The following is a 25,742-nucleotide window of genomic DNA, read 5'->3' as shown; positions in this document are numbered from 1 at the left end:
TAAGGGAAGAAAAGTATTGATTCAGTAGTTTTAGAGAATTCAAGACTGAATAATTATGTCTATAGTATGGTGAATAAAGTGAAATAGAAAATCATTCTGCATGAAACTTAGAACGCTTGAAAAAAATTGAGAGATTTCTTTGTTGTTATTTTGGAGTTTTTTGCCCCCTGTATATATTAGATCAAAATGGTGCATGAAATAGAAATTTCAGATTCCACTTTTTATGTTTTGAGGCTTTCTGAGAGCTAAAGGGGAATGCTATCCAAAAAGCTTAGAGATGAAAAATCCAAAGGAATTTGGGACTGCAGCAGGAACTAAGGTGTTAGGAGCCCTGCGAGAAATTCTGAAGTGTATAATAGTTCTGAAAAGGAGGAATACTAACAGCCCTCACAGGGACGAACATGGCCAGATGAAAACAGTCAGGATTTCTAGATGGTGTCCAGGATAACTTCTGAATATAAATACTGGCTGAGTCAACTAAAGATGACACACAGTAGTCTGCTGCTCACGAACAAGGTAGATGTATGGGGATGTGGTAATCAGTAGGAGTGTTTTTTAAATGGTGGAATTTAAGATCCTGAAGGGAACGAGGAAGGAGTATAGCAGAATACAGATTCTGGACTTCAGTTGTGCTGATCTGGTTTATCTTTGGACCTGACATATGGAATCCCAAGGGTAGAGGATTTGAAGGATAAAATTACTCATGAAAACTTACTGGTGGCTAAGGACAGTATGCAGGAACAATCTATCCTGACACTCAAGAAGATAAGCTGCCTGGCTTATCTACAGGGTGTAGCTGTGATGGTATTCCAATGCAAAAAGCAGTATGGAAGAACTGACAGAAGGGACAGGCTTCCAAGAGGAAATTTAGAAATGTTGTTTGGGCAAGGAAATGTGTCAGGCTTCCTGTGTCAGCAAAGACAAAGCTTGGCTTTAGTTGAGACTTAAAAGGGACATTAAGAGCTTGTTTTCTTACTTTAGTAGTAGAAGGCTGAATAGGTAAACTGTGTGTCCACTACCAAATGAGACAGGTAAATTAGTGACCGCAGACACAGACAAGGCTGAGGTATTCCTTGCTTTCTTTACCTCAGTCTTCACCAAGTTCTTCCAGGACTTCCCCTTTAGCTCTCAGAGCTTGGCCTATGCGACTCAGTGGGACCAGAAGGTCCAATTGGATTCAGAGAGAACTGTATGATCCCTTGCAAAATCACTCTCTGTCATGTTTGAAGTGTTAGGGAAACTGGGGAGATGTTTGCTGATCGGGCAAAAGCAAGTGTTGCACTTGTCTGCCAAAAAACAAAAGCCAACGGGGCAGTTTGTGGAATTACAAGTTGCTCAGTCCCACTTCAGTTCCTTGGAAAATAATGGAGCACATGTGCTTGGAAGACATTTCAAGGTCCATGAAGGAGAAGTGGGTAACTGAGAACAGTCAACATGGATTTACTTAGGGTTAATGCTGACTATTCAATGTCATTACAATCTATGATAAAATGTCTGGGTTTATAGGTGAGGAGAGGGCACTGGATGTCCTTTACCTGACTTCAGCAAGGCTTTTGGCATTCTCCCACAATGTTTTTGTGTCCTAGTTGTCCACATGATGGCTGGGCAACCAGATGGGTAAAAAAATTGGCTGCACAGTAAGGCCTATGCAGTAGTTATTACTCCATTGTATTCTACATGGAAACCTACATGGAGGCCTATAATGAATGTTGCAAGGATCTATCCTGAGACTGTTCCTATTTAACATCTTTATCATGACTTAGAAGAGGTAGAAGAATGTATACTCATCAAGTTGGCAGATGACACCAAGTTGTAGATTCCAGTCAGTGCTTTCAGAACTAGGGGTGATGTCCAGAGGAGCCTAGAGGGGTTACTGGAATGGTCCGACATTATAACCTTCAGGAAAAACAAACAGAAAGTTCTGATCTTGGAAAGAATGAGTCCCAACCTGAGGCAGCTCCATGAGGAAGGCCCTGGAGGTTGGTGGGCCACAAGCTGAGCGTGAGCCAGTAACCACCATAGCAACAAAGCCAACAGGTCCCAGGCTGTGTGAACAGGGACAGAGGGAGAGACCAAGGAAAGTGATTATCCACCTTTACTTAGCACTAATTACAGCAGACATGTAATAGTGCCCCTCCTGTTTTGAGTGATATTGACAAACTGTGATTTATTTTTTTTTAGAAGTTTTGTCTTGTGTCTTATCTGATGTTGCCATTAACATTTCTTATGCTTCTGAAGAACAATAAATAAGTGGAAAATGTATTTTAGTTTCCTCTTCCACGCTGTTTATTTTAATTGATAAAAATGACTGTGTAGTTTTAAAAAATGATTCACCAACTTTCAGCTTGTATTATGCTAATTTTAAAGCATCACTAGATGCTGTCATATGAGATTAAAGTTCATCCTTGTAAACACTATCAAATCATAAAATGCTTAACTAGAAAAATACTGAATATATGACATGTAAGAATATTTTATACTCTCCTAGCTCTTTTCCAAGTCCTTACCGTGGTATAGCCTGTAGGACTGGCCATCTTTCAGTCTTTCTAATTAAAGTTTTTAATTTATAGGAAATCATTGCATTTTTATTGGACTAGAGATAACGCACAGTTTAACTATCAGATGATTATGTTACTCACTTTGGGGACAGATTTGTGTTGTAGCTTCTGCTCTAGTTAATATTTAATGAATTTATATGAAGAAGAACGATCTAGAAAAAGAAAACATGAGATTAAATGTACTAAAAATTTAGGTTAGATGATACAGATCTTTGGAAGAAGATTTGAGAACAGATTTTCCCAGGGAAAAGAGGAATTAAAATCTGGAAGAGTAACATCCCAGTTAAGTTCTGCAACCACATGTTCTTATGTAAACAGTCATCACTGCCACTCCCTATCCCTACTCCTAAGATGATCATTTTCAGTGATGGCCAGATTTAATTGCAAGGATATTAAGATGTCTAGACGTCTTAAGACATCTAAGACGTCTACAAATGAGTAAGACTTTTGAGGGTCTATTACTTGAAATTAGATTCTCAAATTATATGAAAATCTACATTTTAATAATAATTAATAATAACTGACCAGCATACCAGTTCTGTGTTGATTTGACTCCAGAAGGCTGCTTGACTGGGAAACAGTTCGGAAAATTGGACAGTGTTGAGCTAATCTGAATAACATTGTATGCAATACTTGTAGCTTTATAGAGATTAGCTGCTTAACAGGAGGTATTAACAAGAACTATTTGGCTTCTTAGTTTGTTACGTAACTGATATGATTTAATAGCTATAATCTTTTTATAATCTTTTATAATCTTTTGCTTGCATTGCTGCAGACCTGTGATTTCTGTGGTGGGTGTTTTTGTTTTTTTTGTTTTTTGTTTTATCTTTTCACATTTTACTTTCCATTATCTTTATATTCCTTAGGTAAAACAACGCTCATGAGGCTGATTTCATATTTTCTCCTGAATATAATCATCTTCAGCTGCCTTACCCTATTGTAACATATAGAATTGTTAGTCAGTTCCTCAGAACTTCACCTTTAATAGTGATCACTGTTGAATTTATAGATTGTTCTCATACTGCTCTCAAACTCAAGTATGAAAAATACACGTGAGCAGAGGATCACCATCTCTAATGTAACAGAACATCTTTTTCAGAAACCGCACGTTAATTCAGTTATGAAATCAGGCAGACAGGTCTTCAGAGCTTTATTTTCACTGTGAGTTAAACGTGACCTGAATCTGCACTCAATATAATGTTCTTCTGCCATCCATGTTAAACATGACCTGAGTCTGGGTCACTAATGAGAAGAAAGTCAAGACTGAATACTAAGCCTTACATCAATCTGTGATCACCTTATGGCAGGAGCAAACTGTATATGGATGCCAAGCACTCAAGATGCAGTTCATCAAGATGTATTCTGATCGTGGCTCTTGCCCTGTTTATTGCAGGGGATTTGAACCAGATGATCTTTAAAGGTTCCTTGCAACTCAAACGACTATGATTCTATGATTCTAAATTTTAACCTGCTCTTGTATCTTCACTTCAGGTAGACATACTGATATAGACAATGGGAATTGGGAAGATCTCTGTATTTGTTGACTAGAGAGTGGTCTTCCACTTTGCTAATCTTTTTTAGTTCTCATGTGCAATTAATATTCCCTGTAGACAAAGTATTAAATTTGATCTTTTAAATTACTTTGTGAAGTTTTCCATAAGGCAATGTCAATTTATTTACATTCATTTGTATGAGGAAATATTGAAGAGGTAACTTTATACCAAGCAAGTTAACTAGCTTTATATATGCATTAGTTGGTAGATAATGATACAGGTCTAGATCACAGGATCATAAAATCATAGAATGGTTTGGCTTAGAAGAGACCCAAAAGATCATCAAGTTCTAACTGCTCTGCCACAGGCAGGGCCACCAACCTTTTATATATATTTGTATATATATTTATATATATATTTGTATAACATTTGTATAACATTTTAAACATTGAAAGATGCAGTAATTCTCCTCTGGTGTGTCTACTGTGATTTCACACTCTCACTGTCTATGACTGTTTTGAGTAGTAGCAGTCGTAGTTTGAAAGACATTAACTTACTATGTAATTAAATAATTATTTGAACAACTATTTAACCACTTTATAAATTCAGGCACTAAAGAAGGGAAAGATTGCTTAAGGAAATTTGAAAAATATGAAACTAAGAATGTGATGAAGAAAGGTGATTTTTTTCAATTGGAAATCAAATAACACTCTCTGACAGCGTGACTTACTAGACTGTACAATAGCATGTCCTATTAAATTGTGGGTGACCAATCATTTGGAACATTTAAAACCAGACTAGACAGCAATAAAAGTGTATGAAAAAGAACAGTCTTTCACAGCAAGAGTTTTCCTTCACTAAAAAGACATCTGCTAATGAACCTGTACAGCTTTCCTATGCACTTCATCATTAAAAATGTATGCTTCACTGAATTAGTTGCCATTTTGAAGATGCTACATTTTTAATAGTCAAGTAAAATAAAAAATATTTAATTATTCACCAATCCTAATCCTATTTTTTACTGAAGACTTATCAGGACACCAATATTCTGTAGTTTCCACTCTGAAACATCCTGAAGAGTTCTATTTTTCCATTTTTCGATTGTTAGATATAATTTGCTCCAACTGGATCACAGTTATTCTCATTGTCTTTATCAGATAGTGAATATCTAATTGTTTTATGGAAAAAATAATAGCTGAAAAAAATATGGGAACTCCATACTCCAGAAAATCAGTTATCCAAGAAATTTGAACTTCTCTATAGTGTGATCTGTGGTTTTGATTAATATAAATTATATTACGAATTGGATCGTTAGTATGTAAAATGTATGGAAGAATAGTTTCTCAAATGAAAATAAATCTAAGTTTACAGTTATTGGATTAATTCATAATACTGATTAAGATTTCTTAAAACGCTGATTTTAGTGTACGTGCAAATTTACAAGCAAGTGAAATCATGAGAGCTTTATTTCAAATGCTGATGATGCTTTGCTAATTTTAAGCTACAAATTTAAATGGCATTTTGACAAACCCTCTGCCAAAGGAATAGCAGAAGTTCTGGTCTCTTGGCCTGGCATATCTTCTTTGCTGTGTCATGATGCAATTAGTAACTTCTAACATGCAACTACTTTTTTCTTACATGTATATTTGCTCCCAAGAGCAATTGGAGATATTCTGCTGTAGGAAATAGTAATGATGAACAATAGGCCTGATGGCACTTAGAATTCATGGAGTTCACGAGTGACATAAGTCCATGAAACTTTATATGTGGGGTTTTTTTTCCTAGTTCTGTCATCTGACTTCATTACAGAGGTTACCTTTCTTGAAGTCTTCTTATGTATCTTTAGATAGCCATATACTCAACAACGCTGTTACAGAGATTCACAGAATCGGTGAAGATTTACAGTAACATTTCTCAGAATAACGAGAGATGATGCAGAATGATTGAGGTAGAAGACACTGATGAAAACAAAATATTGGATCAGGGACTTCCAGAGAACCTCCATTGGAATAAAGCCGTTGAAGCACGTAGCAGCACAAATCTACTCTCCACTCAACCCAAAGTGTCAAGCCCAACCTATTGAAATAGCTGTGAGGTGGAGAAATTGGACAAACTGTTAAATTTCTGTGCTCTGCATACAAATGATTTCGTGCACAAAATCCTGCCATCAGATCAGAAACATGCGGATTCTCAATTGCTGCTTTTCAGTGTGGGAAGTGTCAGTTTTGAGTCAAACACTAAAATGACCTGAGCCTACTCAGCTCCAGTGGAAATTGGTAAGACAGGAAAGTAATTACTGTTCTCAAATAGTGGCTCTCTGTGTTTGTTTACATTATTGATAGCTCCCAGTGTTTATTTATGTTGTTCATATGTCGTGTTCCTCTTTATGTGTTGTCTGTCTTACTGGTCTTCACAGCTAATACATGCACTGCATTTCTGCAGTGCTTGGCACAGGGGGGCCTCCATCAAGACTGGGACCTTTTTGCACCAAAAGATTAGAAAAGAGCAATGGATATTATCTAACAATCAGTTTTCCACATAAGTATTCCCATTTGGTACGGTTAGAATTAGAAATCCATTTACCTAACTATAGAGATCTATCTGCCTGCGGGACAATTTCAGGAGTATTAATAATGAACCATACTTCTGGGATTCTATCGATTCTCTCTCTTATTCTCAATAGAAACTCTATAATTTACAGGTGGGTTTTTTTGGTGTTTTTTTTTGTTTGTTTTTGTTTTTTTAAGAGGATGAGTATGTAGGAAACGAAGAACAGAATGTATCATTCTTCAGAATCATACAGTAGCCTTTGGCTAAATTGTACTTTATTTTTCCCTGATTCAAATTAAAAAGAAAACCAGTGGTTTCCATGATACCTTTACATGTCTTTGAAGATGTTTTGAGTGTAATTAAGATTTTACTAGTAGCCTTACTACTGTTTTTACAAATTCCCAAATCCACCACTCCTCCAGTTTGTTCCACTCAAGCTTTCCAATTGCTTGTTTGCTTGCTTTAAGAAATCTACCTGTCATGTCCACAGAAATAAATGAAAAACCTTTATGTTCTTGGCTTTTCGAAGTTCAGCACGAGATCTTCACACCTTGTTCTTCATTAATTAACTAACATTTACATTACCCATTTCATCCATTTTTTCAAAGTCTAATTAGTTGTCCTCCACATTTCAGTACAGATAACATCTCTGTACATAAGCTGTGTACATCTTGCAATGTTCTCATATATTTGAAAGAAAATACTTTGTCTATAGCTTTTAAAATTTCTTCCAGTTGAAAAGCTGGTCTGTCCTTCATTGCCTGCTCAAACAAAATGATTCTGAGAATTCATATTTCTCCACTCTTAAAATAGCCTCACATGTGCCTGTTTACTACACTTTTCTAAATATTTATTTCTTTATATATGTGGTTGTAGGGAAAATGTATTCAATAATGTATAAATATAATTTAACTAATATAGAGTTAGGATGTAAACAAAGTTCTCATTAACTGTGTTGGGAAATATGTCATGAAACTTTCCCTTTACTTTCTGTTTTAAAACGTTGGCTTCACAAGTACAAAACATTCATGTGCTTTTCAAAATTTTCTTAATTCATCTCTATCCAAAATTGAAAAAAAAAAAAGGTGCCATATCTTTGAAAATGTGTGATCAGATCATAGCTACAGAGTAGGGCAAGGATTTCTACCACTTGTGGAAAAAAAATCTAAATATAACTAAAAGAGAATTGCAAAAAGCTCTCATCATTTTCAACTTCATTCTTAATTTCTTCGTCATTACTATTATTTGTTAGACGTATGGTATAATTAATGTATACAATATACATATTAAGCTATCGTGTTATTAATTCATAGCATTTAGCTGTATTAATGCCACTATGGTAAAGGAAGTATTATTGTCAGTTCCACACCAGGATTTACTATGATGCACTGTATGGAAAATTGAAAAAGAAGTAGATTCCCGTTGTGCTCTGTAGGAATGACAGCAATTTTCTTATCAATAATGTCATTGGAGAACCATTATAGAAGGTGATTTTATTTTTATATCAAAAATACCTATATGGGTTGGGTTGTTATTAGAGATTAATTATTTATAATTGCAGTCATTACCATTTAATATGAGTATATAATTTTAAAATCTTCAGTATAGCTGGAAGACAAAGCATGAGAAAATATGTAATTCATTCATTTCACACAGACTTCTTCAGCAGGGCTTCTTGAAAGATGTGTCTTTGTCCTTTTCTCATCTCACATTTTTCTCATCCTGACTATTTAGACAGCAAATTCTGTCAGGCTGGAGATGTCTGACACTGTGTACTTACAGAAGGTGCTGAGACCCAAAGATGATTTGTTCCCTAGTACAGATGATAGGATTACATTATTGAATAAATCCAGAGTCTCTGTAATCACATACACCATGCAAATATCCCTTATTCACCAGAGATACTCAAGAAATGTATTATTCAGAAAAAAAAAATCCTTTAGACAAGCTTTACGAATAGGAGAAATCTAATTCCTTTTCTTTGGCTAAGCTGCATGATTGTAAATGTTACAATTACAGATTAATTAGACGATTTATAACAAACTCCATTCCTGAATAAATATGCATAACAGCAGCATGTATTTCTAAAGTTGACTAAACCAGTCACAGAGAATATAATGCCAAAGGTAATGGGATTTTTATTGGCAATTATCCAGCTTTGAACTATCTATCTGAAGTAGAGAAAGAGCTTGGTCCTTGCTAAAAAAGAAAATGAAGCTGGACCTGAAACTGTTTTGAGAAGCTGTTTTTTTCCTCTTGAGCAGTACTTGTTATAGTTAAAATGTTGATTTCAGAAGGACTGCTGTTCTGTATGTCACAACAGAAAATTACCTGAAAGTACCTTGAAACTCTGCATCATAAATATTAACTGTATTTTATAAAGGAATCTCATCAAAGGTAAAAAAATGTTTCCGGCATCTTCCATAGCCATTTCCTCACAAAATTCTTGAGCTCTGAATGGCCATCTACTTTTCTAGATTGTGGAATATTACCAGCTCTTATTCTAAGCACATCTGAAAGTTGTGTTTCAAGCTTTATCCAACTCTTTGTGGTTCAGGTGGGATTAACTTCTGTACCAGGAATGCTTGCTGTTGCTAACTGCTCTGATTTGACCAATATTCTTGACAGAAAAGGTTCCATTATTGTCTGAGAACAAAAGTTGGATAACCTTTTCCATCTGAGCTCAGGAAACAGAGTCCTTGCAAAAGAAAATGAGATGAGGCATCAGTAATGTTATTATACCAAGCACGTACTTAGCACGAAAATAGATATTGTAAGTCAAACAGAGTTTCATCAGATTCATTACCAATCCTGTTTTTGCTGATTGCTCTTTAACAATCTCTACCCACAGCCCTATTATCTCAATGAAACAGTGCACTCTTGTTTGCAAAGCAAGTTCTCTAAATAGTAATAGCTGCAAGAAATACTGCAGTGAAAGCTGGATCTATAAAGCCATTAATTGAGCTACCTTTGGGGCACAACAAACGGTGTTTCAGTTTGAACTTGCCAAGGTCTTTCCCTGGGTTGACCTAAACATACAATATTCAGTAAGTAAGAAAAAGTATTTACCTGCATGGAAATACTGCATCCAATCTACTCTGGAGTGAATATTATTATTGGCAACTAAAGTATGTGTGGACTTTTTGTTCAGAAAATGTGGAATACTCAGGAAGCTAAACTGAATCCTGAGACAGGAAATACTTAAATTTGAGATGAGTGTATGTTAAAACAAATGTTTGATTTAAAGATTTTACTGTTTCACCCATCCTAAAATGTGGATGTGCTTTTCTTTCCATTATTCAATTTTTTCCCAAAATTGGAAAACATGCTTTTTTTTTTTTTCTTTTTTTCTTTTTTTTTTTTTTTTGTACATCTCTTAACTGATAGATAGACCACAAGTTTATTTTCCTTTACTTAGAAGAGTGTGAGAGTAACAGACTGAGAAGGTGCAGAAGCTGTGTTGATATACAATTAGAGTAGTGGTTATTCCAATATAGTGAGTACACGTATATCAGTTTGTATGTTGGAAGGAAAATGCAGGTTAAAGTTACTGATTGAATTTAGATGTCTAGAAACACGATAAACTGAACGAAAGTTCCTTATCCCTCATCTCATTTCTAAAGGCTGCGTGCCTACAATAGGAGATTTCTATATTATTACATTGGCTTGGAAAATAAATCCTGAATGTACATTTGATTCTCTTCTGAATCTTTAAGCAATAGTCTGCATGATTCTCAGCTGAGCAAGTCATTATGAGTGCAAGAGCCCTGCAGTTACAGTTGCTTGTTTCTACTTTTGATACTCCCAAAGTTACATGCATCTCTTTACAAGTGACTTTCTTGGTCATAGAATCATAAAATGCTTTGGGTTGAAAGGAACCTTAAAGATCCAACCCCCAGCAATATGCAGGGACATCTACTAGATCAGGTTATCCAAAGCCTGACTTTGAACACCTCCAGGGATGGAACATCCACAGCTTCTCCAGGCAGCCTGTTCCAGTGTCTCACCATCCTCATAGTGAAGAATTCCTTCCTGATGTCTAATCTGAATTTACCCTCCTTTAGTTTAAAACCATTACCTTTCTACTGGTACTACACTCCTTGATAGAGTCTCTCCCCATACTTCCTCTAGCCCCCTTCAGTATTGAAAGCTGGGTATAAATGTCACCCCAAAGACTTCTCTCTCTAAGCTAAACAAATCCAAGTTTCTCCACCTTTCTTCATAGGAGAAGTGCTGCAGTACTCTTGATCATCTTTGTGACCCTCCTCTGGACACACTCTAACACATCGATTTCTTTATTATCCTTCAAGCCCCAGATGTGGATGCAGTCCTGCAGGTGGGTCTTCACAAAACCAGAGCAGATATGGGAGAATTACCTCCCTCGCCTTGCTAGTAATGCTTCTTTTGATGCAGCTCTGACTTTCTAGCTGCAAGGGCACAATGCTGCTTCATGTCAAGCTTTTGCTCCACCAGTACCTCCAAGCCCTTCTCCACTGGACTGCTCTTTATCCACTCATCTTCCAGCCTGTATTCATGTATTAGGATTGCCCTGACCCATATACCCTTGCACACTAGGCTACATGAGGTTCACATAGGCGTTGAACCTCTTGAACCTGTCAAGTTCCCTCTGATTGGCATCCTCCCCCTCCAGTATGCTGAGTACTGGATACACAGCTTGGTATTATTTGCAGATTTGCTTTCAGTCAATTCCACTCAATGTGGAAAATGGGTGCACTCAATTCCACAGTCCATGTCACTAAGGAAGATGCAAATAGGGTTGGTCCCAACACCCAACTCATGGGGAACACCACACATAATTGATCTCTCCCCGGACATCAAGCTATTGACCACAGACCTTTGAGTGCAACCATTCTGCAATTCCTTACTCATCAAGTTATACATCTGTCAAATGCATGTCTCATCATTTTAGAGATAAGGATGTCATGTGGGACAGCATCAAATACTTTGCACAACTCCAAGTAGAGGACATCAGTTGCTCTTTCCTTACCCACCAGTGACCATCAGCTAGAGCAACAGGTTCTACCATGACAGCAACTCAGTGAGAGAAGGTGACTGCATCATGCTTTCAGAAGACAGTCCTTTTTCTGCCAGCCATACCAATCCAGCCAAATTTACCTTATTAAGTCATTTCTGCACTTTCGTAAAGGCAGACATCTGTTGGCAGAAGAGGGACATAACACCGGGCCCATCAGGAGTCTTTTGGATCTTTTTGGTCTTGAGGGACTCAATCCTTTACTATCCTTTGGAAGAAATGGAAGGACTTTTCCACATCTTGTGGACATACTGGACATCTCTATTGGCCTTGTGGAGCACACAGGTGCTTCCCTATGATTTCAAATGAAAAATATTTCACATTGGTCATGTTCCAGAGTCTAAGAGAATGACAGTCCATCCAAGATGGTCTTCCCATGCAAATGCTCCATAGTGTAATGGCCTTAGCTAAGATGTTAGTAGTGGTCGCTACTTACTTTAGACAGCTTGGAGTACCTCTATGGAGGTAATTGATTGAATAGCAGTCAAATATCCTAGACCAAGATTCTGAATCAAAGAGACTTTTGGTCTCTTTGGAGCTTTTATGGGGCTTGAATACTCTCAGAGCTTGCATTTATTATAGAATCACTTGTCTCTCTTTCTACAAGTCTTTACATACTCAGGAGCATTTCCAAGCAATAAAAAAGTTTTCTACTGCGCTGGAAGGCATCCTGTTACTTCAGTTAGTATCTGCCAGTTTTGAAATGAATAACTGATTCCACCATTGCAAACATTAATGCTGAACTGCGTCTTTACTGTATAAGGTTTTAATAGCTGCTAGCAGTTCCCATATCAGTAAGCTTGCAGCAACTGCAAAATCTGCTCAGTGTCTACAGAGAGATACCATTTTATTCTCCTATATAGCTTAGTACGTGCTTTGCTGAGAGCTTTGGGTAAATAAACAACATAGGAGTCTGAGGAGGATATGCACAGTGGTGTATTAGAGATCAGGACTGGCACACTCAGGTATTGACAGTCACCACCATCAGGATAACAGAAGTCCAGGCTTGCCATACATCTGCTGTGTTTAATGAAACATTCTCTTTTTTTCTCTCTCATATGATATAACTGCATTAAAGTCTGCATCTAACTTACCTTCGGACTCTTTCCTCAGGTCAATAGAAATATTTTCATTCAAGGACTTGAATAAGAACATGATCAAATCTTTGAAATCAAAACCAGCAAGATTATTTATCACCAAGGAAGTCTCAATACTCAGTAAATAATAACTGACTTATCTTAAGTCGTCACGTGAGAAGCAGAATGGTTGTTGAAATAACATGATGTGTTGCTATTATATTCTTTCTTTTTATGGAACTAATCATTGGATATCAGTGCATTAGGGTGGCTGTTCATCCTAAATCCCTCTCTTGTCATTCTGTGTAACTCCAATTTGTTTGTTATCAGTGGGGAATAATAGAATTTTCCCATGGTCAATTGATGAGAATGGGTGATGAGGCTCTTACTCAAATATTTCAGAACATGAGTATTGTGACAACGGTTCAGTAGAATATCTGGTGAAAAAGAGACATACTTGAGGACTTATATAAAGTACCTAAACAAAGTAATCCTGAGTGATGTGACGGAATGAAAAACAAAAGAGCTTGAATGTAAGTTAAAATGTTATATTTTGCCACATGGTATATAATTTTTTATGTCAAATGCATTATTTTGCCAATATAGCATTTTTAGAATAATAATTACAGCAAAATTTAAAGCCATTAGAAAATGTTTGCTGTTTTTGAAGAAATTTGTTACTCAGTGTGGTGAGGCATAGGCACAGGCTGCCTAGAGAAGCTGTGGCTGCCCCATCCATGGGCAGGCAGGCTTGATGGGTTCCTGGACAGTCTGACCTAGTGGTTGGCAGTCCTTCCCACTGCAGGGGTTTGGAATTAGATGATCTTTGAGGTCCCTTCCAACTCAAGCCATTCTATCATACTATGATTCTGTGTTAATATTGCATATTTAGTTCTTCATATTTCAGGAAAAATAAGCAACAGTGTTTAAACCTTATGAAGTTTATTATAATCTCCTTTCACCTAATGTGAAAAGGCGTGAGATGAGAGCAGATAATCAGATCCTACCTTTAGTTCATTAAATTAAAGGCTTTTGTTAATGTTATTTCTTTTAAAAATTCTAATATGTTCTTATCACATTTTTCAAAATTGTTTGTCTTAATACCTCTGTGTTTTATAGTGTTGAAATTATCTCTGTTCTGCATTACAAGTCGGAAAAACATATCCCTATATCACTCAGTGGTGCCTAGGAATTGATTACAAAAGCCATAGGTGGCTCATCATAGATATTATTTCAGTTTTGTCTCATGAGATCTGTTAGTTTATACTAGCTACTCTTTAAAAGCTCTGCAATGGCTAGAATTTAGAAATTGAATCTAGTGCCATTGAGAAAAGTCAGTACATCGTGTATTTCAAAGCAGTAAAATACTTGAAACTAAATAACAGATTCCATAAATAGCTATTTTAAAAGCCTCTTTCTTTAAATAAATCCATGCTGAATAGGAATCTCAATTGTATTCTTCTGTGGAATGTACTACTAACACAAACATTTCATACCTTACAAAGTTTGAGCCATGCTTGTTTCTGTTCATCTCTCTTCAAGCCTATAAAGGAATAATTACAAAATATTTTTCACCAAATGATGGTTAGTTATGTTACTTAACGTTTTGCATATGAAATAATTAATTTCATCAGTGAGAACATGCAAAACTAGAAAATAACCACAGTCTTCTAAAGCCTTTTTTTGTGATGAAAAACAGTATTTTTTAATTAATTGTCTAATAGGTCACTGATATATCATAAGTGGCCTATCATATATTGCCTTATCTCTCCTTACTAATACTAAAATACTAAAAAGTATTTGGAATGGATAAAATAAAATAAAATATTTGGAATAGAAAAATGTTTTCGAATGGAAATTGTTTTGGGATTTTTTGTTTTAATCTAGCTCTCCCACCATCTTCTTGTATATTTAGGCCATTTGTACTTGGAATAGTGTTATGTGTGGCTGAGTTGTAAAGGCTGAAGTACTTTTTGTCCACATTTTTCCCAGTTTTTATATTGGTGGGGCAGGGGGCAAATCCTTTATAAATTAGCTAAATACCTTGGGATATGTGGAAGTCTTCATTTTTCACGTTATCAATTCTGTGGTAATGGTGGAGAAAAGAGAAAAGTTTTAAATTGGTTGAAAAGGGCAGAAAGTGGAACTGGGCTAAAATTGAGAGGGAGGGATTAGGTGAGAAAGAGGAAGGTACAAGAACTCGCAAGCAACAGGAAGAAATGTAATAGTGTGAGAGGTGGAGCCTTAGCCTACAGTCAGAGGAGGAAAAACAGATCCGAGAAAGAAAAATGAATTAAAAAAAAAAAGTCGTTATCGAAAATAGTTGCAAATAAAAACCTCCCTTTGTCTTTTCAATAGGCTTAAAAGTATTGCATCCTGTGTGAAGTATACCATTGATAGATGATGAGTTAGGACTGACCATACAATTTGGTTTTGAGCTTTTTTGTGTAAAACTTCATTGTTCACAATATGTTTAGAAGGAAGATACAAAAGATATTTCAGCTCAGGCAGTACAAGAGCACTTCCTTTTGAGATAATGACTGTAATATTGTATTTTTCCTTAAAAATATCTACTTCACTGTTTCTTGAAAGCTAGAATTCATTAAAGAAAAATGCGCCAGGAATAAATGAGAAATTCTCACCTTTTTAAGTGAGTTGTATTTTTACCTATAGGTTTGAGGCAGGGAGCTCTGGAAATGTTCAGTTTATGAAAAGAAAAGAAATGAATAAATAGAGCAACAATATTAAAATGCATATAATTGTTCCTTCTACTCCTCAGACAGGAATGGGACATCTACGTGTTACAAAAGAAGGCCTTCGTCTGGAAGGGGAATCTGAATTCTTATTCCCACTTTATGCCAAAGAAATCCATTCTCGAGTGGTAAGCAAAAAATTGTTCTATATAGTGCTGGAATAAAATTAATGCAGTAATGAACAGTTGGATTTATGCTAAGTCTAGGTACCTGTCAGGGAAAAAATAATGTCTAAAAAAATATATATACATTTTCTGAAATACATACTATATACACACATTTTTCCGTGCTTATAAGAGTCTTTTAGAAATATATGAACATTGGATTGAATGTGCGATACAAGAATACGATAAATATTTTACAAGCATGATCATTGGGGGTACATGCTTAAAAAGTGGTCAGTAATGAATTAGGAAGGTCAATGCACAAAAGTGATGCTAAAATTTTAGAAGTGCATAGGAAGTTTATTATTTTTACTGAGACTATTTTTCACACATGCTACTCCATGAAACTGCATGTTTTGTTTGCTCATTCATTAAAAGCTCATAAAACTCTTTAAATATCTATAAAATCAGAAGATCTCGTAGGAAAAACTATTATTTCTCTACTAAACTCAATTTTTGCCAATTCTTGCACAGCAGTATTAGAAGTATGACACTTCAAATAAGTACATTTATAAAATTTACATGACTAAACTGAAAGATTTCATTTTGTTTACATAGACTGAAAAATGTATTATTATTGGGGGAAAATATGAATAGCATACTTGGTCGAAGAAGGCATTTATTAAGCAGATTGACTTTAAAACACTGAGTGTAGTATGGCAGATTTCAATTGGAGTAATTAATTTTGATTAAGAAGAAAGAACCTGAATTAATTTTGAGTTATTTACATGAATACTGAAACTTACACAGGTATATTGGTATTCTGAGAGAGCAATATTGGTTTCTTGACAACAAAAAGAAATACTTTTTGGAAATATGTTCTGTCATCCAAACTCACCAAACAGTTATGAGCAATATAATCAACCAGTGGGATATTTCACAGAATAAAGTCTTCCTCAATGAGAGTAAAAGCCAAATTTGATTCTCTTATTCCATCAGACACATAACCATCCTCATCAGGTCATTGAAAGAAATAGTATGAGTCTCATTCAGGTATGAGACTTCTGAAACTAAGGGGAATCACTATAGCAAGAGAAAAATTAAATGAATTTATCAGATAACATGGTTAATGCTGAATTTAGAATGAGTTGGTTGAAATGCTCCATGACTGAAATTCCAGCGGTACCAATGTACTTTATGTCTATTTAGCCTTCTTTTTTCTCTCTTTCTGCAATAAATATTTCCAGTAGGAAGAACAGTTCATTTAGGCATAGAGATCCTATCACTAAATCTGTATTTTCACTTTCTTTCTTATACTGTGTTCTCTTCTGTCTCAGAAGCAGTGGGAACACTGCTTATGCGCTTACATGAATTTCCCCGGAGGTTGTTTATCCAATAAGACACATAACTTTTTAAAACCAACATAGCTAGTACTTTATTTCCTCTGCCCAGAAAAATAGTTGTGCAATGTTCAGATGTCCTTTGTGCTCTTTTAATATTCCTTCCATCTTTTAGTAGATTTAGTACAATATAGAAAGCAAGAGGTGTGGCAGCATCTATGCTTAGCTGTCTAATGACCCATTGTGATCATTAGTAGCATGTATTAATTATAGCCTGGAGGCTACTGGATGTCTCTGCCCCCTATGAACTGATCGTTCATCAGGATTTTGTTTGTTTGCTTGCTTGTTAGCTTGCTTCCTTGTTTTTAAAACATTTAAACTCGATTGAGCATAAGCCTCCAGAGAGGCTTAATTGCCTGTAGCTTGCTCTCCTGAGTGTCACTCTATATATTTATTATCATAAAGTTGCTTATTTGTTATGGCTTCTTTTACTAAGTTCATCTGTTAGAGAATTGGGCTATCATAGCAGCTTTCTCTCTTGCCTTAAGTGTTTTCTCTTTGCAGTTTTCTAACAGCTTTTCTCACCTAATGAGGCCTCCAAAGTGCTAAGAAAATATGTTGCAGAAAATCAACTTGCTATGCATCATCTCTGGAGCCTATTACAACTTTATGCCTTCATTACGGCAACACAGAGTTGTGGGCAATACCATTTCATTTTAGCTTATACATATTCATAGCAGGATGAAAGGATGAAATGATATGCAGTTAGAAATATGTTACTAAATTTTAATTAGTCAACAACATGTGGAAGTAGCAGGTCTACAGTATACTTTATTCATACTTAAAATCAATATCACAAATGAGTAATTCATTTTTTAAATGAACAGCAGTCGGATAAGTTTAACAGAGATGACCAACTCTGTGGGTGATTTAGCATCAGTACTTAAACGTAGTATATTTACCTGATCTTTGTTGACTGATATAACTCATGAACTAACAATAATGATTTATAACTGCTATCTGATACAATTTATAAAGCACATTTCATTTATCCTGCCCATTTAGTAATTTGTTTTGAGATAGCCTATCTTCCTACATCCACTTTAATAAAAATATCTAAGTTGCACCCCAAATCATGCATTGCTTTTACCAGTGTTACTGGGTAAGTTTTTATAGCAAAATACTTCACATAAAATGTGTACAAAATTATCAGGTTAACTCATACTCTAGGCAGTAGATTACAACAGGAACATGACTTGGGAGTGATATTCAAGGATTCACCTTTCAAGACGCCAGCTTGAGTCAGAACTGCCAGACACTGTACATGTGAAAGAGGCTGTTGGACTTCATGATCTTAGAGGTCTCTTCCACCCTAGATGCTCTATGGTTTACGATATTCCAGCAGTTAGAAACTCACCTGTTCATTTGGGAATGAGGACCCCCTTTGAAGTCACAAACAGGCAGCTTGCTAATACCCTCTTTGTCCCTGATGTTCACGATGTTACAGGAAGTCTCAATCGTGTATGGAAAAGTAGTAAATTTAATACTCAAACAATTTTTTTCCAAAAAATAATATGTTAGCATTCATGTTCATCAGCCCAGTATTGTAGTTTTTGGCCACTGGAAACATTCTCTGTAATTGCTTTCTTATTTTAAATCTGATACCATTAAAATAATCAAAAATATTTGTCCAAATTATTTGATAACATTTGTGGATGGTTTTGTAACTGCAAAGCACTTTCAGTGATGGCTGTAATATGAATATGAGACTGTGTATTTTGAGAATTGCTTACTTTTTCTAAGCATTCTGCTGAATCTACAGTTTTTTCTCCATGCTTTAGGACTCATCACTGCTTCTCCAGTCTACTCACAATGTGACTGTGAATGCTCGCAATTCCAATGGAGAGGTCACAGGCAGATTAAACGTGGGTAAGTCTTACTATCATTACTTTTAGAAATATTTTAATAAATACTTCTAAGGATCTTGGACAATACAAAAAGTTAAACATGACTCTTTTTTTTTTTTAATTATTGTTTTGGCTATATTTGAATAATAATCTGATTACCACTTAATAAATAACAACAGTGACTTCATGACCAAAACTTTACATATCACATGGTCAAAATTTCAGTGATATGGAACATATGCAGGTGATTTGTCTGCTCCATTCTGCTTGTGGATTCACATCATGGGACTGGCTATTCTCCTGTGCTGAGATCCAGCTCCCAACCTGCCTGATGAGAAGTTCTCAGGGTGCCCTTTGGGAAGGGCTGACTGCAGAGCAGATCATTTAACACCACACTAATTTGTCCAACTTCATCCCTGCCCAGTTTGCAAAACTTGCTATTAAAATCTTGTCATACAGTAACCCAAAAGCCTGATGAATTTTTTGACAGGCTGTGTCCAACCTGCATGACCTGTAACTTCTGGTAGAAATGTTGTGCTGTAAATATGTGTGTGGATATTATGACCTGAGTGTAGGCACTTGGGAAATGTGTGACCCCATCATTAGTAGGTTCTTTTCCATAAAAGTGAAAAAAGCTGCTCTGATTTCTGCCAGAGTCAGTTCTGTTACCATATTATAATATACTCACAATGCACTTAGGGAACGATGCCCCTATGGAGATAACGCTCCTCCATATTTCAGTCCAAAAACATGACTTACCACTGGCAGGAAGAAGATCCATCACTTCTCATGGAGATATTTCTGCATGAAGAATTAAGAAACAATGCAGGGAAAAAATGCAGGCACTGATAGGTACTATAATTGAGGTCCTTAAGTGAGCAGTCTGAAATAGTCACCTGTAGTGTATAATTCTAATTAGCAAAGAGAGCTGCAGTGCTGAATGTAGCATACATGATGTATTTTACTGAAAAGAAAGGTGTTTTTATTATTGTGCTGGCCACTGAGTATGAATCATACCTTTAGAAAACAAAGCTTTGCAAAGAAAACAACTAATTTCAGACCTTTCTGTTTTCATTTCCTCTTTCTCCCTTCTAAGTCACCACATAAGCTTCTTCTGAGAGCATTAAAAAAGTTCACGATGGAAAAAAAATGGATATGTGCTTTCTTAAATACCTGAAGAATTAAAACTAGTTGCTCAGTAGATATCCAGAGATACCTGAATCAAAGAAGGCTTACAAGCTGAATACCCAATAGGCTGGGAAGGGTCAATATGTTCATACTGGCATTGTGGTATTTAGAGGGGCGTCTTCTGCTGAACAGAAGCAGTCTTGGCCAGAGTGACTTATTTTATAGGAAGTGCCATTTCTATTTAGTATTTTCTTTCTTCACTGATAGTTTAATTCTGTTTTTCTGCTTTGTATTACTTGATCCTTCTGTCCACATTCTCAGTAATGTACAAGTCATGTTGTTTTCACTTACGATCTTCTGCCTCTTAACCTGTTCCCAAGGGAATGCCCAATAGTTGGTGCTGTCCAGACATGCTGTATTTGGCTTAGACAACAAGTAGGAAAGAGTAGAGTTTAAGCTACAATACATACCTTTCAAATCTCTTAAAGGAAGTCTGACTAGTAAAGCATCTCAGGTTCAACAGTGAAGCAGGGAACTTCTGACATCACTTTGGCCTGCTCTTTTGAGAGCTGCTACAGTATATATTTAGGTTAGAGAGTAGAATAACAAACTGAACCAGAGAAAATCAAAATATACCTAAAGAAAGTGCTGAAAATGTATTTACATATTACTTCAAATTCATTCATGTCAAAGTAATCTCTTTTTTACTAGCAATTCTATTCATCAAATTCATTAGTAACTGGTCTTAAATAATTATAACTGGGGTAATTGGTACCATTGTAAATACATCAAATATTACTACTATTAAATAATACTAATTTTAGACTGATAGAAAAGTGTTGGATGGCCAATAAAAAGTTAATACTGTAAAGAAATCTCAGTATCTAAAGATGTGGTCAAGCAGCAGTGACTTGTGCAAGCAGCAGTCTACCAGAGTAAATGACCATCTACAAATAGCTTGATATTTTGAGCTGTTCTTCATAGCCAGTCAAAATGTCTGTATATAAGTTGATGTTCCCTTATAAGAATTCTGAAAAATAGTTGTGCAGCTAATTCAATTCATATGCACAAGCCTTTGCTAAAGAATCAATGCCTATAACAATTGCCTGCATACTGAAATTGCCTCTTAATACTCCTTTCATCTCGTCAGTATGAACAGTTACCACAGAGAAGCAGTTTTATACATAAGTTTGAGAACATTCCAAAGATGACAATATAATCTAATATCACTTGTAAAATCATAACAAAAATACCTTTTAACTTACAGAAGATTGTGATTCAGATGATCTACTCAATATTCTAAAGGCTTATTAAATGTGATTTTAATAGTGTCTTCAGTAGAAGTCGCAAGAGTGATGTGAAACTAATCTTGAAGAGTTTCTATGGAACTCTTCACATGGAAATAATAGACATGTATTATCCTAGAACGAACAAGGTTTCTGTCATGAATCACATCAAATGTGAGCAGCTTTTATCCTTAGAGCACTGGTTTGAAAACTTTTACATTCTCCTAAATTCGCCTGCATGGCATACCTCTAGCAGAAATTACTGGACATTGTGACTATAAATGCTGCATACTTTGCTATGTTTTGGACTTTGTTCCATAATTACACTGCTTTCAGAAGCCTCAGTGAATGCAAATACTTTCGACAGCCTGTCAGAAAAACAAACAAACAAACAAACAAACAAATAAATAGCAACCAAATACTGAGTTCCTTCATACAGAAAAACTGTCACCTGCTGACATTCATCAAAGCTTGTTGAACGGTTATGGAGACCAAGCAGTAGATGTGAGCCCAGTTACATGGTGGACAGCTTTGGCAAAAGTGGGTTACCTCCACTGGTGCAGATTTTTTGGAATGCATCATGGAGGCTTTTGTTCATCACTGATGAAAATGCACAGCTAATGGTGGTAATTGTGTTCAAAACTAGTGTTTTGTAGCTGAGAATCTGCTCTATCAAATAGTGCACCAAGAAACAGTGATGTCAGTATCTTCAGGCCATGAGTTCAGTTTAAATTATTAAAACTAGAGGGAATTGATTTAGATAACTATGTGATGAAGCTGTTACGCACTTTAAAACATGAAATCAGCACCACTGTGAAAGCATGTGAATATGGTAAAATTCAAAATGGTTTATACAGTCTGAAAACAGAATTACAGTCAAAATTCTGCCTAGAGAGTCTTTTCAGATACATCACATCAATCTTAGCCATTCCACCCTCTTCTTTCAGGCAGGAACAACGTTCTGAGGAAGCAGATGTTTGTCAGTACCTAAGATATGTTTTCATTGGTGTTAATTGCCATCTGTAAACTGCTACTCCCCAATGTCAAATCATTACTGTTTTTCTTATCAGCGTTTTGATATTTCATTCTCAAGCAATGGTATTTTTCTTCATTAGAAACATAATAGGAAGAAAACAGTGTTAATGAAGCATGATGTGTGGAAGAGGAATTTGATGGTGTTTTTATAGGGAAAACCCTGAAGCCAGTTTTATAAACTTGACTTAATTAATAGCATTGTAAAATCATTTAGCTTTTCCTTCTTTACTTTTCCCAGAAGGCTTTCATTAAAAACTTAATTTTTGTCCAAATAAGTTCTTTCTTATCTTTAAGATAAAAGCCAGAAAATATTTCTTGAAGATCTTTGTACTGCAGCAAGATTATTATTTGCACAACTTTAATTGCTGTCCAGCTGGGTTATAAGAAGGAAAGATACAACGTAGGAGTAATTAATAGAAAGATAAATTGCAAACTTCACTGAAGTATTTTTGAGGTGATTAAGTCTTCCTATGATCAAGAGCTTACATTATTTGTTCCAAGAGGATGAAAGCAGGGACTTTTACCTCCAGGGTATAATGCTTTTAGCTGCCAATGAATCTGATCATATAAAGGCATACATTCTAGCTTTATTTAAAAGGAAAGCTTAGTTGACTCAGATCAGGCAAAATTTAGAGAACAGCAGGTGGCTGCTAATTTTTTTTCCTAATTTCCTGTTTTGATTTGTGACAGATGTGTCTCTGTTCTATATTAAATGCATACACTCTTAAACTTTTGTGAGACCACTGTTTATTTAAATGGTTATAATTCTGGAAAATGTTAGAAGAAATCATGGAAAATACTAAGTGGTAATCAGTGTGCATTTAAGTTAAAGCTAGCTAAGTATTTCTCCACAAAAGCTTACTTATATAAATAGTGATGTAGTCATTACAACCAGTTTAATATCTAGGCTTCAGTGATATTCCCTTCTAGAAAAAGTTTACCATTCATGGGTGTTTACATCCTATGTGCAGTAAGGTGCTTAACATAGCAGATTGTTGGGTCCCAAATGTGATAATCTCTATGATGAAATATGTGATGATCTTCAGGGTCAGCAAAGCTAACTTAAACCAAACTTTAAAATGATTAAAATGATAAAAGTTAATCAATCAGGTAGTTGCTTAAATATGTAAGCATCACAGTTAAGGGGAAGTTTAACCTGTCCAAGGGGATTTGAGTCTTGTGTTGTCCCTTCTTTTGTGTCTTGAAGAATTAAAAACAACTTGTGTGTAAGTCAAGACAGTTTAGCTCTGTAAAGAAGTTAACATTTGGGAAATTGTGTTTTTGTGAATTATTATATGGAAAAAGAGCCAGATTGTGCATACCTAGCTCTGGTCAGAGAGCAATTACTCAACTGAGTAATTCCTTTCCTACCTCCTTTATTTTCATGGGAATAAGGAATTCAAAATAGGTGAAGAAAATCAAATTATTAAATGCTTTATATCTTTCTCCACTTTTGCTGTCTTCAATAAACTTACAATCCCAAACAACATATTTTGCTTCATATCATATAGTAAGCATTAATGTAAGTCACTGGGGGAGAATTTCAGGATAGAAGTTAGTGCTAAATATGACGAATTGGTACTTTCTTCCTTTAAAGTAATAAGAAGATTGAATTATTGGCACTGTTTAAGGCTAGATGACTTCATAAAGGTTAACTTAAAATAGCTGAAATTTATTGTGACTAAAATCTTTTATGGAATTTGGATAATTAAGTGTATCTGAAACGCTGGTATGAAGTGTAACAGTGCTTTCTTTTTAAAGGTGACTCAACTCTGGATGGCAGTTAGCAGCTAAAAAAAAAGTTGCTAGAGCCCTTCTGCAGAAAAAGAGCCCCCACCTTAGTGAACTGTTGAACATGTATCTGCAGTGTACCCTTGTGGCAACGAGGTCTAATAGCATTCTGAGCTGCATTATCCCCCTCCTGAGGTTACAGCTGGAATACTGTTTTACTTCACCTCCTCCAGCATGGCGCAGCTATCAGCAAACTGGGGAGACTCCCACAGGGCATAATTAATATGGTCAGGGACTGAGAGCACATGAAAAATAAGAAGCTGAAGAAGGTGATGTTTACTTTAATCTGCAGAGAAGATGGCCTTCTAATTGCTACCTAATTGCTGCTGCTCAGGGAAGGGCTAAAGGCAAGATGGAGCCAGACTCTTCACACAGAAAAATGAACTGAACAGTGGCAAGAGGCAATAGCTGCAGTCAGACAAAGTATAACTGGACATAAGTGTGGGAAAACATCACTATTAAAATGGCTAAGCACTGGAGCAGGTTGCTCAGGGAGGACAGCCTTTACTTAGAGGTGTTAACATTCCTCCTGAGCACCCTGAGGTAATTTCCAGCCAAGCTGGTCCTGCTGTGCATTGGCAGTTGGGTGAAGCAAACTCCACAGGTGCTTTCTGACTTGCATCCATCTATGGTTCTGTCTTCATCTGGCACTCTGCAAGGGCTGAGAACACTTACAGACCCCAGGTCAGACCTAGCCCTCGTCTTAGGTGCTCAGGGGCATCTATAATATGCTGAAAACTGGTCAGGGAATACCAGAGTACACATCATGGCACTAAACAGCTGTGCTTTGGCAACTGAGTCATTCTCCTCCTGTTTAACTGGTCCTCTCACCTTGAGTCTTATGCCCAGATCCAGCAGGCGTACACAGGCAGTAATCTTAAAGAACAATATTGGGTTGATCTTATGAAAATTAACCCACGGCTTCTATTTAAAAAAAAAGTATAATTGGAGGAAAAAAAGGTAATACAATTATTCATTATGCAGAAGATAAAGTATTCTTTAATAGTATTAAAGGGTAAAGAACTTTGTAGAATTAAACTATAATCTTTATCAAGAAACTTCAAGGATTTGCTGAGGAATGACAACAGAAATGATGGCATCATATATTTTTAATCAAGTCACTGTAATCTGTTCCTGCCATTGTTTCTACATGCAGTAATCAATTTTACAATCACGTATTTCATGTTTTTATTTTTCTTTATATTTAAACAGAGCAATGAAAATGTTCAGATGTATAAAGACATTCAGTTACCTCATACTGAGAAGGAGAAATATTGCCACCTAAATTATACTAGATTGGGTTGCAATTGTATATATGATTAGTGTTTGCATTGATCATTCAGAACCAGATTTTCAAAGATCTTTTCAAAGGCTTTTGTTCAACTGTAGGGAATAACAAAGTGTAAGAAGTGCTAGCAGTAAGGTGTGCTTATATCCTTTGCAGGAGATGCTTCTAAGGTGATACGAGATATATGATACGGAGATAAAATGTATATACCCAATATGCTGCATGTACTCTGTAATAATGTATTTGTTCCAATAAGAGATCACCAGGCATTTCCATACCATTCCATATGAAAATTTGATTAATTTTATGGCTCTAAATGTAATGGCTTTGCGTTTATTGGTACTTTATTACTTACAGAACTAGAACTGAATCTGTAGGAG

The 25,742-nt window shown here is 35.8% G+C and overlaps 1 protein-coding gene across 11 annotated transcripts in view; it reads left to right on the top strand.

The window, feature by feature from the left end:
• SGCG (sarcoglycan gamma) overlaps positions 1-25,742 on the top strand; it is a 118,971-nt gene that overhangs the window by 62,407 nt on the left and 30,822 nt on the right. For all 11 annotated transcript variants that reach the window (XM_048933711.1, XM_048933713.1, XM_048933706.1 and 8 more), the window contains 2 exons: positions 15,510-15,611; positions 18,769-18,856. In XM_048933711.1, the coding sequence (XP_048789668.1) occupies positions 15,510-15,611; positions 18,769-18,856 (190 nt within the window). The remainder of the gene's footprint in view (positions 1-15,509; positions 15,612-18,768; positions 18,857-25,742) is intronic.

This window comes from Lagopus muta, chromosome 1, assembly GCF_023343835.1.
Source record: "Lagopus muta isolate bLagMut1 chromosome 1, bLagMut1 primary, whole genome shotgun sequence".
Taxonomy (NCBI): domain Eukaryota; kingdom Metazoa; phylum Chordata; class Aves; order Galliformes; family Phasianidae; genus Lagopus; species Lagopus muta.
Note: the sequence above shows the minus strand (reverse complement) of the source record. Positions and strands in the feature narration are given on the sequence as shown.